The 18,280-nt window shown below is 42.3% G+C and overlaps 1 protein-coding gene across 5 annotated transcripts in view; it reads right to left on the bottom strand.

The window, feature by feature from the left end:
- The window catches only part of FYN (FYN proto-oncogene, Src family tyrosine kinase), a 208,825-nt gene that overhangs the window by 29,837 nt on the left and 160,708 nt on the right, over positions 1-18,280 (bottom strand). For 4 of the 5 annotated variants that reach the window (XM_019646354.1, XM_019646357.1, XM_019646356.1 and 1 more), the window contains 7 exons: positions 15,337-15,435; positions 12,710-12,813; positions 11,665-11,814; positions 8,224-8,388; positions 5,307-5,486; positions 3,163-3,239; positions 2,925-3,078 (listed from right to left, as the gene is read on the bottom strand). In XM_019646354.1, coding sequence (XP_019501899.1) covers positions 2,925-3,078; positions 3,163-3,239; positions 5,307-5,486; positions 8,224-8,388; positions 11,665-11,814; positions 12,710-12,813; positions 15,337-15,435 — 929 coding nt within the window. Of the gene's footprint in view, positions 1-2,924; positions 3,079-3,162; positions 3,240-5,306; positions 5,487-7,641; positions 7,798-8,223; positions 8,389-11,664; positions 11,815-12,709; positions 12,814-15,336; positions 15,436-18,280 lie in introns of all 5 variants that reach the window. The other variant, XM_019646359.1, reaches the window with a different exon arrangement.

Genomic DNA, 18,280 nt, shown 5'->3' with positions numbered 1-18,280 from the left:
CCCTTCCTGCCTTGTAAAGAAGCCGGGGCAGGGCAGGCCCTTGGGAGGAATGCTATAAACAGCTGGGCTGTCCCAGAGCCAGAAAACGAAGGTCTTTCCAACTGCCTCACACACGCGCATTAGGAAGTGCCCCTTAAAAACTTTTCCATAAAATAACCTTTATCCATAAAAAATTATGACTAATCTTAATTTTTAATTTTCTATTCTTTTAATCACTGTCTGGATGAGAGGCAGTCAATATATAATAGCTTAAGAGGGTGGATGCAATAAGGCCAGCCACACCTGGATTCAAATCCTGCCTCTGCCCCTTTACTAGCTGTGTGACTTTGGACAAGTTGCTTAGCCCCTCTGAGTCTGTTTCTGTTGTTTCCCTCCCATGCCTCACATTTCCCCCCCTCAGGCCTTGCACTCAGTAGGTATTCCAAAAATGCACCCACTCCTTCCTTTCCCTCTGTTGCAGGACAGCTTTTCTTTTAATCTCCTTGCAAATCCTGGGGCCTCACAGCCTTTGTTTTTTCCCCCCAGTTCAGTGCTCCAGTTCATTTATTTATCTCTTTCCAGTGTTTGGCATGGATCTGAAGATATTTGTGAAAGGGAAGAGAGAAGAAACAAAAAATTTAAGAGGGAAGGTTGGATGCTCTACTTGGAAATGAAGTGAAGGAAACATGGTACAAAAGGTTTGAGGCTGATCCTTTGAAAGGCGTCAGGATAGCATCTGGGAAAGTGATGGTGGAGGTGAGGAAGCCACCAGAAAGGCAATCAGGACAACTAACTGAAGAGGAAGGCGGGACTTGATGGCCAGGGCGGGGCGGGCCTGGTCAGGCCCTGCTCCACGGCAGCAGCCGCAGTGAGGGGAAACCAGTGGGGGCTCCTTACATGCCTTCCCCCTGGGCGCTAACCCCCCAGGGCCACAGCCAGAGGGATCTCACTCCATGAACTAAATACCCAGGCCCTGTCATCAGCTCACCTTCTGCATCCTCAGCCTCCTAGCCCTGCAACCTGCTCTTTTATTGATAGTTCAAGGCTGTTAACCACAAATTCTGGAGAACCAAGTCTGGGAGAAGGGAAGAAACAAATCCTGAACCACTCCCTCCCACCGGGACACTCTATTCATTCAGGGAAGGATGCTTACACAACTGACCGCCCTACCAACCGCCAAGATGGACTCCATTCTCACTCCTTCCCCAAACAACTATTCATGTGTCACGGCCTTCACACGCTCTGCTCTGCTCTGCTCTGCGCTCCTCTCTTTCTGGGTCTGTGAGTTGGGATATGACAGGTTTGCCTCAGGGTAAACGCTCTCATTTCGGGCCAGATTTCAGACCCAGTGGCACCTCAGACCCTCTCAGCGCACCTTGACTCACAATCACAACCACATTTTTCTCTGGACCGCCAGTGCCAATCAAAGCTGCCGTGTACCTTTGATTAGATTCGGCACGCCATCTGGCCCTGCACTGGTGTGTGTGTGTGTGTGTGTGTGTGTGTGTGTGTGTGTGTGTGTGTGTGTGTGTGCTGCACGGGCATGCTTGCTGTGTGGGTATTTGGCTCCAGGACAAGAACTGCCACGTGTTGGGGAAATTCAAATAGCCGAGCTGTCTGACCTACATGCAATTTAGCTTTTGGACAGTATCTGTACGAGCCAGGGCTTTAGTTTAACGTTTTTCCTCCATCACTTGAGACTGCTGAGAATGATAAAAGGAGGGAAGAATTGGCATGAAATGAAAGAATTGAAAAAGAAAGAAGAATTCCAGAGGTGGCCATTACGGAATCCAGTAGAAAGCACTGCTCTGTAATATATTCCAGTCACGGCCCAACCGTGCTTGAAATGACCAGGCTGTTAAAGAGAACAACAATGAAGGATGCCCCTTCCTTCCGACACCAGCATTATATTCTACACGTGGAGCCTACATTTAATTGCAAACAGCACACTTAATTCCACACATTACCTGCTGACTGCCACGTGAACATCTGGGAAGACAGAAAATAGCCCTGGGAATTCCCTCCCTGGTGTCTGGTGCTCTAAAAGCACCTGGAAGCTGCCCCATTGGCATGGCTGATGGTTTGGGATTATTATTATTATTGTTATTATTATGTTTTAGAGACTAATTTCTACACATCTTTGGAGGGAGTAGGATGGAAGGAGATGATTAAAGGAGGTGGAGATGTTCAAGTCACTGTTATCTCCTCTTCTCCCTCTAAATTCCCTTTCTATTCTTCTCCCTGCTCTGGGCCCATCTGAACTCATCAACGGGCTCCTTTGACCACTGACTTCTGGGTGGGTTTGGCAGGAGGTCTGGAGAAGGGCTGAAGAGGGAGCTCGGTATGAACCCTGCAGATGCCCCCTGCTGCCTCTCTCTAATGAAAGGTGGCTTCCCCGCACAGCTGCTCGTCCTTAGTTCTGGCGCCCGTGAACCCCACTTACCTCAGGCCTCGCATCCGTTGCTGTTACTAGGTCTGGGATACCTCATCACGCCCGGGTGGTTTTCCTAAACCTCACCCGTGCCTCTGTAAATAACTCCCTTATTAAATTCTCCAAAGAGTGTGCCTTCTGCCTTTGGCTGAGATTCTGATGGAGTGATGAGCTATTACTTGACCGATCCGTTGGTCTCCAGAGCCCTCTTTCTCCAAAGGCAAAGTGGCCCAGGCCTGGACTGTGCGAGAGGCGTGGCACGAGCCAGGAGGGCCATGTCAGGGGACACTCACTCATGAAAAAGGAACACCTTAACCATGTACTGAAACCCACTCCAGGTCCCACCTGCTGAGTTGTCAAATTCCTGCTAGCTCAAGAAAGAAAAAAACCCAGCTGAAGAATGACATTTCAAGTATTTTCTAGAGGAAGGGACAGGAAGGAGGGAGGACGGGCTGTGCAGTAAGTGACTATTCTCCAGGATGTCACCACGAGCCACTGCCATGCCACTGCCTACCTTGTCTGGCGGTGTACTCGTTGTCTTCGATCAATCTGGCCAGTCCAAAGTCGGCAATCTTGCACGTCAGCCCATTCCCCACTAGAATGTTTGCAGATCGCAGGTCTCTGTGGATATAATTCATGCGCTCGATGTAAGCCATTCCTGCGGCAACCTGTGGAAACAGGACCCATGTGTTCCACCAGGGCTCAGTGTACTTACACGCTGTTAAACCTGAGGCAGGTACCATGGGGCCTACCTGTGCTGCCATGTCCACCAGGTTTGGTAATTTCAGAGCTCTTCCTTCTCCATCTTTTAAGAAATCCAGTAAACTTCCTATGAACAAAGTACAAAACCAGTTTAATTTACCTTGAAAGATAAAAATTCCCAACAAAGGGCTGTATTTGGTTTGCTTATTAGAAGTAAGGAGGTAACTGAATGGAATAATGCCATCAGTGCAAAAGAAAGGCTTATACAAAAAACTCCAGAAAAACTATACACTGAAAGGCAGCAGTTTTACCTTTTAGAAATAAACAATGGTGACTCCATTTCCAGGGACAACAAAAATTTGACAACTTTAGAAGAAATGGGACTCAATTCCCTTTTTGTCATAAAGAACCTGTGAAGAGCTGCACCACTTCAATGTCATTTCCCAATCAGCCACTCACAAAGGAGTGATGTGGGAGAAATACCACCCAGCCGAATGTGTCCCAAAATGTGGTCCTGCAACCAGCAGGAACAGCATCCTGCAGAGAACTTGTTAGAAATACAAACTCTTGGGTTCCCCCCCACAGATCTACTAAATGAGAAATTCTGGAGCTCAGGCCCAGAAACCTATATTTTAAGAAGCCCTCTAGGTGATTCTGATATATAGTAAAGTTTGAGAATCACTGGCCTAGCTTATTCACAGATTTTAAATCAAGAAAAAGTATCTGATCACCCCAATAAACTTTAATTAAAAATTATTAAAAAAAAAAAGAATATCTGAAAGAAAAGTGTATCTGAGGAATATAGGGTGGGCCAAGAAGCTCCCCATTAGATCACGTGTGGCCAGCCAGGCCTTTAAGACACCTGTATCAAAACAGCCAGAGTTTCAGAGCCACCTGAGAACACAGCTGAGGAACTCAGAACTAACCCGAGGGCTGAAAGAATCATGTGCAGAGGCGAGGGGCTCATAATGCTCATTGGTGATTTCTTTTCATGCTTTAATCACAAAGTTATTTACCAAATAACTTTGGATACAGAGGACAAACAATCTGCCAGGAAAAAATTCCGAATATATTTTAAAAAATAGTATGTGAGGAGGAAAAATTACACCGGTATCCTCTGATGTACAGTACATTGCCTTTTAAGGATGTTTCTTATTTTGTTCATCTATTTTTCCAAAACAACGTGATCTTTGGCCTTATCCCCAACAATATTGCTTTGATTAGAAGTGAGAGAGAGAGAAAAAGAGAGAGAGAGAGAGAGAGAGAGAGAGAGAGAGAGAGAGAGAGAGAGAATGAGAATAAAACGTGCTCTTTAAAAGCATGTCTTTCTTCATCTGATGTTTGAGAGCTGAAAAAAAATAAGATGATGAAAAGATGGAGATTAAACAGAGCAGAGACCAGTGTCTGATATTAATTGTTCAGCCCTGCAAAAACACAAGCTATGGCTTTCAAAGTAACAGCAAACTCTGCTAGCCCCCTGTGTAACTGATATTAACAATGAATGTTTTAATTATAAAGAGGAGCTGGAACTCTCCATGTGCAGCATGCAAAAGGGACTGCATTTCCCAAGGAGCTGGGAGGCAAAATCAAGGTCATAGTCTGTTTTAAAATGTTTTCATTAATGAGCATACAGTTTGTGCTTTCTGATGGGAATGCTTGATTTATGCAGAAACCAGGAAAAAAAAGCAAGCAGGCAGGACCGGCAGAGTGGTGCGTTGATTAAGAGTCGGCTTGGGACGCCAGCTCTGAGCAGTAGGGCCCCGGTTCGGATCCCACATGTGGACCAGTGATGTAGCGTCCACTACAGCTAAGATGGTGAACCACAGCTAAACCTGGAGCTGGGCTGCCGTGAGTCGCCGGTGACGGCATAGGCTGCAGCCCCTGCTGCAGTGGGCTGCCGTGAGATACCGTGAGTGGCTGGCAGCCAGTGTGAGCGGCTGTCCAATGGCCGGCAAGTGACTGCCTCACCCGGGGAGAGTGCAATGATAATACCAACATGGGCCAATGAAGCGATGTCCTCCACAACTAGACTGAAGAACAAAAGGACAAAACTTGTCTGTTCCCCTCCCCCAATTCCCTAATAAAAATATTTAAAAAACCCCCAAAAACCATGCAAGTAGGCAGCTCCATTTCCCTCCCTGAAACAACCCCTGTGTGTCACTGTGGGGTGGAGCTGAGAGAGACGTTTCCCAACCTTTATTCATATACTCGGTGACGATGTAGATTGGTTCCTCAGACACCACCGCGTAGAGCTGGACCAACTTGTCATGTTTCAGTTTCTTCATGATCTGTGCTTCCTCAAGGAATGATTCAGGGGACATCGTGCCCGGTTTAAGAGTCTTTATGGCTACTTTTGTGTTTCCATTCCAGGTACCTGCAGACATCCCACAATATTAAGTCAAACCAAAGGCCCTTGTTTGATGGGGAAAAAAAAGTTTTTTTAGCCATAGCTATTTGCATAAAGTTAGATATTAAGTTAAAAAAATGTTATAGTCTTTGGTGAACAAAGACAATCAAATGTAAGGACTCTGTCAAGTATTTCCAATAGGAGAAATGTGTCGACTTATGGCTATACAATGGTTTATAATTTAATTTTTTTTCTTGTTTTGATATATATACCACTTTCCTTTTTTGGCTCAGAGACATGGTGACAAATTTGTACCAAAAGCTTTGGACACTTCTTTACAAAGATTAGAATGGGCCTGACCATCAAATATCCACCCATGAGGCAGTAGAGTCAGCACACATGAAATGGGATTAAGTTCCGTTTTATGGGATGTACCATTTAAAAAAATATGGCAATGCACTGAGGATGTCTGGAAATTACTTCTAGACTTTCAATTGCCTATAATGGATGAGCTACTTGGCTGAGTCCTTGAACAGTTGATCTATGAGTAAGATTTTAGGTATACTGATAAGCACTGGCAAGAAGATCCCAGTCTACTTGCGCATACTTCAACGAGGTGAGGAAAATTCTTCAGGCTTACTGATGGTCAGCCACCATGAGAACAGATACTTCTATTAGCTAGACTAGAAAAATTAGACAACAGCTACGAGGGAACAGAAACATCTAAACCTGTTAACAAAATTTAGTAGGTCCAGAGGCATGCCTGGTTTATGATCATTGGTTACCTCATCTGTAAAATACAGAAATGGAAATGGATTATATTTTGAGTCTCTTTTAGCCCTCCACATTTAAAAAAAATGTAGATTCTATATGTATTCCATTATTAGTCCTGTGATTTTGAATGAAAACTATTTATAAGGGATACAAAAAATTATGCTAATTTAGATTGTTATTTTCTATTTGGAAAAGATGGCTGGTTTAAATTAAGATTATTTTTTATTTTTAATATAATTGATTTTTGAAATTTAAAAATTCTGTAAATTGGAGCAACTTTTGTTACCTTGTTAAAAACATGGTTTATATAATTACAACAAGCAACCTATGAAAATACGAATTATGAAAGAACAAGTGGCTTAAAAAGGAATTCATCAAATCTTACAAAATATCTGATCACTAAATGTAAATGGGAAATTTGACAATTTATAAGTGGTGTTTGCTATTTGAGTGTTGTTAACACCCCCAAATTTTAAACACTGGAGAGATCTTTCTCTCCAATAACAACCTGGTTACTTACATTGGCATTCCATCCTGATCCTGGACTACCACAAAATAATGTTTTATGTTCAGTGGGAAAATTATCTCACTAATATGTGTAATGATTTAAAGTTGATTACTGCAAAATTTGAAAATAAGTTTTTGTATAGGGGCCAATTCTTCTTGATTATATGAATGATTGGATTAAAATTCGTAGGATGTTAATTACATGTAAGAAAGGAAGATGGAGGATGCCATAAGCACCAATACTGTTTTACTAACACACGTTTTTGGATGGGGGCCCAAGTCCATGGATTGTCTTTAAGCAAAGCTGCAACTGCCCGAAAGGGAGTTATAAAAGCAGTGAGGAGGGTCCAGTGCAGCTGGCCTTATCAATGACATGATAATCAAATTAAGACAACAGTGTGTGTCTACTGAACACTTACTATATGGACGTCAAACATACTGTCCCTTGTAATCCTCAGCACAACCTTACGAAGTAGGTATCATTCTGATTTTACAGATGAGGAAAGTGAGACTCGAAGAGGATAAAGAAGCCCCGTGCCCATGGTTAATCAGCTAGTAAAGACTGAGAAAAAACACAGGCCCACTGAGCAAAAGAGCCCATGGTCTCTCCCTCCAGTAGCCCATCTATAGTATCTTACCTTCCCATGTCTTAAGAAGAGGAAACACCAGATTTCCAGTGTACTGGTGTCCTGTTCTGTGCACGCCTTAATTAACCACATGAAGTAGGATAGAAGAGTATAACAAGGTATTGCCATATTCTGAAAATCTAGATGGCCTGTGGCCGTCTGGCTATCCACATTAACTGTCTTGGTCCCAACGGCTGTGTATGTGTTTTTGTTCAAAATTGTTCTTTTAATTGGCTTAGAGATGCAGCCAAAACAAAATGTGCCCTCTGCCTTACCAAGCCACACTTCAGCGAAACACCCCTGACCCAGCTTCTTCTCCAGAAACAACGTATCACGTGCAACTTCCCAAGCATCTTTAGCCAATCCAGAAGTTTGTGGGGTACAACTCGATGCAATCTCAGTTAAGTTAAAACACAAACCATCAGCTTTCTCTACAGGAAAGGGAATTAATAAAGAAAACACAGTCCTTATAATTCATAATCATGCATGCACTAGGAAAGATGGAAGGTGATCTGCCTTTTAGGGCAATACTGAGTTCAATGGACAAAAATTTGCCGTTGGAAATGACAAGCAAGGCGTTTGGTGCGGGCTGGACCATTCTTTGCACCATTTACTGGTTTACGAATGGAGACACATATAGTAGTATAATTTGAGCCATTTGCCAATCTTGACCACTTACTATCTCTTTTCTAGATATTCCAGAATTCCGAAATCGAAATCCAAATTATTATTCCTCACTATTTGTAATTCAAAATGTTCTTCCTGGTTGTACAGTCTTTATTTTCACCTTCCACCTTTGATGTTTGGAACTTCCCAAACGAGGAAGCTAGTAATAGAGTAACTGAGTCTCAGCATACCCATCCATACTTCCCCAAACTGCCCATTTCCCAGTCTCTTGATCAACTGCAGGGATTCTCGAGGGATTTCCCAGACATCTTTGGTTTTGACAGACAGATCGGTAAGCCTTGGCATCCCTTTGTGACAGGGAACTACTAGGCGGCAGCAGAGACCTGCGGCTCTCTCTGATGAAGCGGGGGCAGCGGCAGGAGAGGGAGAGAAAAGCAGAACACGTGAAACGACATTTACAGGTGTACAAACTCAGTGAGCGCACAGCATTACCCCAAACACTGCTACGGTGGTAGAGAACTGCACGCATCTAGCAAGGTTAGACGCCACACATTGAAACATGTTCATTGGAGGTAGACTAGAGGACATTTTAAATTTGGACCACTCCATACCCCAGGTATAATATGGTCTACACATATAAACAGATATAGACTGGTTTCGCTTCTATCCTCACTAAGGAAGAAAAAAGTTTTCAGCCCAATGTGCTAATAACATGTCTTCGGGAACCCTGAAAATACCTCCACTTATTTCAAAAGGCACATTTGGACTACAGAATGTCAACATGACTATCCTTTCCCCCCTCTAATATCAAGGGTTTGGGGACACTCTTTGGTGTGAATATATTTAAAATTGTAACTGTAGTACAGGATTCTTTTACAGAACATCAGACTGTTACAAAACTATTGGGTTGTCGGAAAAGTCATGACGCATTTTTGCAACGAAAAACAGAAAAAATACGCCACGACTTTTCCGACCACCCAATAGTAAGGAGGAAGATTCTACCTGGCAGGGGAAAAAAGGGGTCACATTTCTCTAGTGATTTCTCTGGCATTTGAACTGACTTTATTCTATCAGTCAGATACTCTTGATTCTTTGATATTTCCTATAAAAAAATCTTTATAACAATCTCTGATGTATAATTTAGGAGTCTGATTTGAAAGCAGAAAGAACAGAAACTAAAATCTGCAGAAACTGAACGATGTGAAAGAACTCTATTTCCTATGAAAAAGAGAAAGGAAAGAAGTAGTTATCACTGTGCAGTTATCTGGAGGGTCTCCCTTCTCCTTCTCCTTCTCCTTCTCCTTCCCCTTCCCTCCCTCTCTCTCTCTCTCTCTCTCTCTCTCTCTCTCTCTCTCTCTCTCTCTCTCTCTCTGTTTTTAAAGAATATGCCCTTTAGAATCTAGCAGTGGTAAGGGGAAATTGTCTACATGCCAAGTTAAACATCAGTCAGGTGAGAAAAGGTAACAAAGAACAAGGAATCAGGGCAGTGACAAAAGCTGCAGAGAGCCTGGCTGAGGGGGACAGAACCCAGCCACTCCCCACTGGAGGTCGCTGCCTTTTCCCCAGGAACCAGCTGTTAAGTTACTTTCTATTCCTTCCATTTTGATAGAATCAGGTTCTCAGATGTTTAGGCAGGAAATTATTTATGTGTCAATATTTCAAAGGCTTTTTATTGTGTGAGAGAAAGGAGGGAAGAGGAAAAGCCAATATAAAAACAAATCTAACGAGATGGATTTTTTTTTCTTGAGATTAAAAATTGTCTGTTGCTCTTCATATCCCTTCTCTCCTTCCAGCTTTATTATGTTATTAAGGTGCCCTTTCCGACACAATATTTTTTCAAATGATCTAAACCCTGGGGACCCTGCTGATGTTTGGCTGTAATGAAATATATTTTGGCATTTGAAAAACCCTTACAACATGCAGGCATTGTGAGTATATCACTGAAGCTCAGGGAGATATTCTGTTCCATTTCTCCCAAATATTTCAGAAGCTATATTTGGAATCAAAGTTACCCAGTTCCCTAATCGACAAATACTCCAAGTGCTGTTAATTTTTTCACTTGCTCATTAGTGCCTGGGATTAATAGATAGGTATTTCTTATTGCCAAAAGACTGCATTTTTTGGTGCTAAAAATTATATACACACACACATATATAAACATATGTGTATATATGTGTGTATGTGTGTGTGTGTGTGTGTGTGTATTAACGATTAACGAACTTTAAAAAAAATTTTTAATTGGGGAACAGTATGGACCCATCAGCTCCAAGTCAAGTAGTTGTTTCAATCTAGTTGTGGAGGGTGCAACTCAGTGGCCCATGTGGGGATTAAACCGGCAACCCTGGTGTTATGAGCACTGAGCTCTAACCAACTGAGCTAACTGGCCACCCCATATACACATATTTTTTAATGAATGTGCATACAGCAGTAGTTGAGGCCAAGACATGTACTATTTTGGGGATACTGTCATTGTCCTGGAGAGCAATATAAAATGCATATATAGGTCACACAAAGAACTCCTGGGTTTAATGGGATAGAGATCTGTATCTGCACATGTATACCTATGTCTATAACCACCTCTGTGTACGTATTACATGGTGGAGTATACTTGCTAATACAGGAAAGAAAACAATCATTTTAACACTTGCACATAAGGCCACATTCTTTAATAAAATGTGCAAATTGCACACCTAAACACCTAAGTATATATTTCCAGGAACAACAGACATTAATGGTAATGTTTGGGTGTTAGGAAAAACGCTGATTTACTGTTTAAAAAGTTAAACAAATTAGCTGTAACAGATCTGTGGGTCACATAAGTCTAAGTCTAGTTAGGAAACAGAGATATTGGTGGGGAAGTAGAACATGATAAATGGATTGCAAAACTCATGTAGTCATGAGAAGGAAATGCGTGTGCAGTCATTCCTGCCACAGTGTGAGCATTAGGTGATGGTAGAAATACGGCATCCCTGTAGGAGGCCCCATGTAAGCTTGCTCCCTGAGACTGCTTCTCTTTTTCATGATTTCTGAATTACGTACTGCAACGAGACAAGATAACAACTTTTAAAGCTTCACCTATTGCTTTCGACTTGGGAAACTAGAATGTTATAGGATCTTTTGATGGAACTAATATTTATGGTAGAAAAACATCAATTGAACTTATTTAGCTTAGCCCTACCTTGAAGGGCTAGCAAAGAAAACTACAGTTGACCCTTGAACAATGTGGGGGTTAGAGGCTCCGACCCCCATGTAGTGGAAAATCCACGTATAACTTTCAACTCCTCAAAATCTTAACTACAAATAGTCTACTGTTGACTGGCAGCCTTACTGATAACATAAACAGTTGATTAATACATATTTTGTGTTATGTGTATTATAATACTGTATTCTTGTAATAAAGTAAACTAGATAAAAATGTAAAGAAAATCATAAAGAAGAGAAAATACATTTACAGTGCTGTACATACTTATTGAAAAAAAAATCCATGTAGAATTAGACCTGCGCAGTTCAAATCTATGTTGGTCAAGGGTCACCTGTATTTTACCAGTGACTTTGTATATATTTTTTGTACAGCTTCCACCCCCCACCCCGCCCCACCTTCCCCCTTTCCTGCTTTGTGCCCACCCACACCCAGTGTCCAAATAGTTAGCCCTAGTTAGAATTAAGGTTACCTGAGTAATGTTGCACAAGTTGCTGAAGTGTTTCAAACTGGGCTCGGGTGGTAATATAGTATCCACCATTGTCAAGTTTACGAATTTTATAATGTTTGACATGGTCTCCTTTCATATCATCCCAATCACGGATAGAAAGTGAATAGGCACCTGGTAAACATGCAGAGCGTTAGCTTCAATCACTTTGAGTACTCATTTGTTTTTTAGGTCTTATTTACTTGACTATTCTGATTAGTAACTATCAAGAGGAGACACACGCATATACACACTCCCTCTAAGTAACAGGAAGAAAACGCCTCTTTCCTACAAGAGTCAGAAGATGTTATCAATAAAATGATTTATCCTTGAGAATGGAGGCTTCTTGGATTTTTTTTCCTACTATCCTCCCCCACTACCCCCACAGAGCCAGATGAAGAGAAGCCGCCATTCAAGGCTCAGGTTGCTCCCCTATCCCACGGAGCATCATGGAGGCAGTACTAAAGTCCCAAAGAAACATAAAGGCTGTTTCTCTAGAAGGGAGCTTCCCGTTTCTGCTTCCGAATAGCTTTCAGACAACCAGTGTCTGGAAGATCCGGCTAGAAGGCTACTGTGCTTTTTCCTTGGCCTTGCTCTTCTTGTGGGCTCTAATGAGAAGTTACAGAATGAAAAGGCCAATAGTTGGAGGAAGAGCAGTCCTCAGTTATGAAAAAAAAAAAAAAAGAAATGCAAAAACAACCCGAATGTTTGGCACCCGAAGAGCTACAAGTTTCAGAAATTCATAATTCGAAAGGACTTCTAAAAATTCTAGGCTCTTGTGTGCCTGGAGGAGGGACACTGCCCTGGTCTCCATTTGAAGAGTAAGGTCTTGATGTTGAGACTCTGTTGTCTTTTTGGAGCTGTCTGCAGTTCTCGAGCCTGGAGGAACTACTGAAAACAGGACTCCAGCTCACGAGGCAGGGCAGATGTGTGCCATTTAAAAATCCCTGTCCATCAGAGATAAGCCTTTCATCTCCTCTGACTAATCCCCAGATTTGAATGACAAGCCAACTTCAGCTTGCTATCTTACCTTTGGTGGTTTCACTCTCACGGATAAGAAAGGTACCTCTTGGGTTTCCAAAGGACAAAAGCTGTCGCTCAGCATCTTTTCGGCCAAGTTTTCCAAAGTACCACCTTTAAAGAAGATCAAGACAAGGAAACATTTTATAACAATCAGTTACACAAATGGAATCACGCAGGCTCTTTGACACCTCCGATGTCATCCTTAGCATTTCCCTATCTATTTTTTTCCTAGCCTCATCTAGTTCCCTTTCAATCTATTCCTCATCCCATCCCTAATCCATCTCTTTCACTCTTTAAAAAAAATCAGATTTGAATTGTGGGTTATTTTCCTTCCCTCCAGCGATGACAAGTACCAGTTTGTGTTAAAACTGCCACCTGCCTGCATAAAAAGAGAAATCCAAGACCTTGTTTGAAATGGCGACCGCAGGAGACCCTTCCCACGCACATCTACAAGACCACAGATTTCTAAGCATAATTACAACCCCTGGGAAATAATAAAACACAGTCTTAGTGTATATAAAGGTCATTAATCAGGCATTTTTTTCAAAGTCAGAATGGATAACAGAACAAAGACATGATATATTCAGTAACTTCCTACCTATAGGAACTCTGAAAAAATGGTCACGACCAGCCCTCATGAGGAGTGCTGATCCTTGGATGCTGCTTGTATTATTGCCTTCCTGCCCAGGAGGAGTGAGGACTCGGATGCGTAGAAGGCATTTGCCGAGTGTCTGGGCTGGGCTGGGCTGGGCCACATGTGTGCTCTGGCAGAGCTGCAGGGCCAGGTGACTGCACAGTGAACGAGCATGTCCTTGAAAACAACTCAGTGTCACGGACGTGTTCCTGTCCTCCCTGTGATGACACTCCTGTGCCACTTGTAAGAGGCATCACATCCAGTCACCTCACGACCTTTGTCATTTGTCTTTCATCTCTCCCTGGCACTCTCCAAACCTAACCAGGGCCTGGCAATTAGTTAGCGGTTCAGCACTAGATGCTGAACAAGCAGCAGGTGCTCCAAGAACCCAGGGGAGAATTCGGGAGCATTCCATGAGAATCTGCATAAAGGAACAATTTGGAGAATATTTAACTGTGAAAGGATCCAGTTTCTAAAATGAAATTTCAATTCATTATCCTCGAACATAGCTATTATGTGTTCACTGTCAGATTCTGTTGTGAATGAAGGAGTTTCACTGAAGATAAGAAAAGACACACGGCATGTTAGCTCCTCCGTGACTTTTAAAGGCACCAGGCTGTGCCTCAGTCCTAACCCAGCACTAAGATGGTATAACGAGAATCATACCAGTTATTTGCGGGAAATGACTTTCTGGGTTTGTATCAATTAAAATGCAGTGTAAACGCGAACAGTGGTGAAAAAGAGACCTGTTAGAACAATGGATTGCACTAAAACAATAGTATTTTAAGATAACGATAATTGCATATATAAAACCATAGGCATTATTCTTTTTAAATGCTATTTTATTCTTTAAAAAGAAAATATTTAAAAATATTGACCATTATAAATACAACTTAAACACACAGCAGGGAGGTTCCCAGTTAAATCAAAGAAATGTTACATTTTGCTGGTACCTTTTATTCTGAAAGAACACAAAAGCGTTTGCCCATCTGCCTTAAAATGAAAATTCAATCCAAATTCCTTTATTCACTGATGATGAAACACACTCACTAGGAGAAAAAAGGAGCTCAGAACCACTGAGTACTTGAGAGTAGGAAACAAAACAGATCTTCTTAGAGGAAATACAAAGGAATTAAAGACAAGAGAGTGAACCAATTGGGGATTTGGCTGAGGTGAGGCGTCTAATCCTCCCTGAAGCTTAAACAAATCCAGGGAAAAATTAAATATCAGAGCCAAAGGTTGGGCTCCGTGGCAGTCTTTTCTCCATTCCTTTTTTGGTAAGGCAAGACTGCCTGCACTGATCAGGAGAGGCAGGTCCCCGGGGTGTCAGGGAGGGGGCCAGGCTCCTTCCTTTGGGAGATCATGGCCCGGCTCCCCTTCCCTCAGCTCAGAAATTAGGGTCACCACACAAGCCACTCTGACAGTTCTGCAGTTTGGAAGTGCCCGTGAATCCCCACAGATCAGGCAAAGGAATAATGGTTGTTCTTTCTAGAATGCCCTCAGCCTATCAACCACCTTCCAAAACTATTACCAGTGGAAATCCTTGGGCCAGCTAACTGCGAGTCACTATTTACTATCAAAGAAACCAACCAAAACTCTCTTCTTCCTACTGTTCCTCCCTCCTCTTTTATTTTTTTCCCCCAGCAGACTGCAGGCTTGGAACCTTGGGGTGGCAATAATATATGCTCTAGCTAGAATTCCATCACATTTTTATCTGTGGCAAGTGATATTGGGTTTTCATTTAGGGTACTGACACAAGTTTTTAAAAAGTGAGCAGGCTTAAAGAAAAATAGTAAGGTAACAATAGTACCAGCATTACATAGATATGGCAAAAATCATGGCGTAAAGCCTGGGAAACATGGCATTCCTATATTCTCTCAACCCTTAATCGCTCTAGTGAATTTCTTCCCCCTCCTGCACAACGATAATGGAATTTTATTGTGCCAACTAACTGTAAAAAGCAAGTAGGTAAGTGAAAACAGCAAAACAATAAAACATACTCTTCCGCCTGAATGGAGTCCACTGGAGCCACGTAATTGCTGGGAATGTAGCCCGTCTCTCCGGTTGTCAAGGAGCGGGCTTCCCACCAATCTCCTTCCCTGCAGAGAAAAAGAGAGAAAAAGGAGTGAACGCTGGGACCATTTCGATGTTTTGCAGTTACAGACTCAAGGAGTGTATGACTATCTGGCAGTCATCCTACCATCTGATTTCTCCAAACTCCAACACAACCCTCTGTGAGGGTCGAATGGTGACAATCTGAGTCCAGTGGGGGTTGAATCCAGCCTTGTCTCTCATCTCTGGTTTTATTTGGGAATTAAGAATGTAGGAATCTGGCCATGAGAGGGCTCCCTCTGTGTGTATGTTGGGGGAGCAGGGAGTTGCTTGGTAAGTGCCTCCCACTTGGACAGAAGGAATGGAATGCAGCCCCAGGCTACTTAATAAAAACACTGTGATAATAACAACAACAAAATGGTAATTATGTAAGATGAAAGGTGTGTTAACTAACCTTGCTGTGGCAAACGTCTCACAATATATATGCGTATTAACCCATCACATGGCACACCTTAAACTTACACAATGTTGTATGTTAATTGTATCTCCAAAAGCTGGAAAAAAAATAAAGCACACACTAATATTGCTAATTTAGCTAACAGTCTCTATTTTGTCCCCCACCCTGAGGCAACCAGCATCCTTTGGTACTGCTAGAGAGATGCAAGCTGTTGGCTTTAGTGTTATTTTGCCAGCCATGAAATGCTTCATCAGAAAAAGAAAAACATCATCGCTGTAGATCATCTGAAAAAGGAAGCCTGTTAGGAGGTCCAGTAAGGGATGAAAGCATATTCTGAATACTTGCCTTGCTTGCTCTGAATTAAATGGGTAGAACAACAAAGACTACAATAGGGTAACCCTTGCCTAGGCATTTTCAACCTGCGGTTATTTCATCAACTATATATAGCAATGATGAGTCTGCTGGGTGGGAGAGGAAGGGTGGGTGTAGCTGTGTGTGTACAAGCGCAGGGGGAGAGCCAACACTCGCTAAGGGAACCAGCTTCTTAGTCACACCGTGTCGCATGCATGGCCCAGTATTCCATGCGATAGCCTGGTCTCAATCTGTGGAGCTCTCAGAGCTGTGGGCTGAAGGACATGAAAGAGGGGCTTATAATACCACTCTCACCTTCAAACGAATGTAAATTAAACGGTAGAGTTCATGTGCTCAGGCTCACATAGCTGTGTGTGGCGGAAAGCAGGATGGAGTACATGCCTCTCCCTATGAGCAAAGGTTAGCAGGTTTATGTGGGGCTGTAGCTCTGACACCAGCGCTGTTCACTGAACCCTCCACCAGCTTGCGGTCAGGAGTACAAGGGGCAGGGGAGGACGTGATTGCCCTTGAGCAAGTTGAGACCTCACAGACTTCTGATCACACGAGCTGAAAGACCCCACCTGAGCACCAGTGGGCCAGTGCCTTCTCTCCTTTTGTAGGTCCTTGGAGGCAGCAAGAGAAACCCCAGGCCTTTTTAAAAATCACTTTTGGCTGGGCTCTGTGTCAAAGCCCTCAGCCAGGAAAGAAAATGTGCTGGCTTTTGGCCCTGGTCAAGATCTTCCCCAGGCTGATTTAATTAGGTAGAGAATAACCAGCCTCCACATTAAATGCAAGCCTTACTCGAGAGTCCCATTCTTTTCTAAAGACCGACTGAGCAAGGTGACAATGAGCAGTGACTCCAGATAGGATTTAATAAAGCCACAGACAAATGGTGACAAGTCCACAAGTGCCATAGGTGCAAAGTGTTTGGTGGCACAAGGAACAGAACAGTCCACAAGAAAACAGGATGCTGCAAAGGTTTTTAATAACTTATGTTTTAATTAGTTTTTCAGTCTTTCCTTTTTCATCCTATTAAACAAATTTAAACAGAAAAATCAATCAAAAAAGGGAGATAATTTTTTCTCATACCCAGACTGTCCTTTGTTAATAACCTTAAATTTAGTTCCTGTCTAGATTTTTATTATGAAATAATTTATACATAACAAAGAATAGATGTATATATGAACACCTGTGAACCCACCACCCAACTTAAGAGCTAAATCCTCACCAATTGTGCGGAATCTACCCTGTGCTGCTGCGCTCCTATTGAATCCCTCTGCCTTTCAGGTTCAAATCCTGAAATTAAAAATGTCACCATTCTAACAGTTTGCATTAGTTTCATGTCTATGTCCTCCCAAAGAAATACATGAAGTTGTAAGTGTATCATCTGAGAACATATGTAGAAGTTTATTTTTTTTCTTTAAACTTTGCATGTGTTTAAGGAAACGGCTTTGAAGACATTATCTTTAATATGGTGACAATGTTTACTGCTCTGCAATTCCACTAGATGGAGACATTTCATTATGAAAAAATAACACCGGTCAGCTGCCTGCCTTCTCTCTTTCTCCCCCCACCCCCACACCTCACACACACCTGGCAAATGCTCCAAAATGGTGAGGAAAAAAATGCTGCAGCAGAGGCTTATTTTTTAATGTAAGATAACCACCATCAAGTTCTAACTGATTTAAATCAGGAAAAAGAAAGTCTGTATCAATTTTGGGGGACATGGTAATGTCATCTGGGCAGGAAGCCATTCCATTTTGCTGCAGGTTGGGACAAACTCAGTCTTACTCAGGTGATCTGGTATTAATCAAGTAATTTCCGTTTCAAATCCAGTATTAACTATCTCATTTTGGTCTTGGTGCTTAAAGAGTTTAGCACAAATTAGAGTCCAACTACCAGCTCATTCTAAAGTCATGTATCAGGAATTCATGATTTTCTCTTAAGTGACTCCATTAATCTCACAAGGGTTTTCGGTTACTCATGAGAAAGATAAAATTCTTTTCTCTTTTTCTAGGCCATCTAAGGTCACTTTTTCATCAAAGGAGATATGAGGTGACAAGGACACAATGTATTAGGTAGTA

The sequence above is a fragment of the Hipposideros armiger genome, unplaced genomic scaffold, assembly GCF_001890085.2.
Source record: "Hipposideros armiger isolate ML-2016 unplaced genomic scaffold, ASM189008v1 scaffold_101, whole genome shotgun sequence".
NCBI classification, from domain to species: domain Eukaryota; kingdom Metazoa; phylum Chordata; class Mammalia; order Chiroptera; family Hipposideridae; genus Hipposideros; species Hipposideros armiger.
Note: the sequence above shows the minus strand (reverse complement) of the source record. Positions and strands in the feature narration are given on the sequence as shown.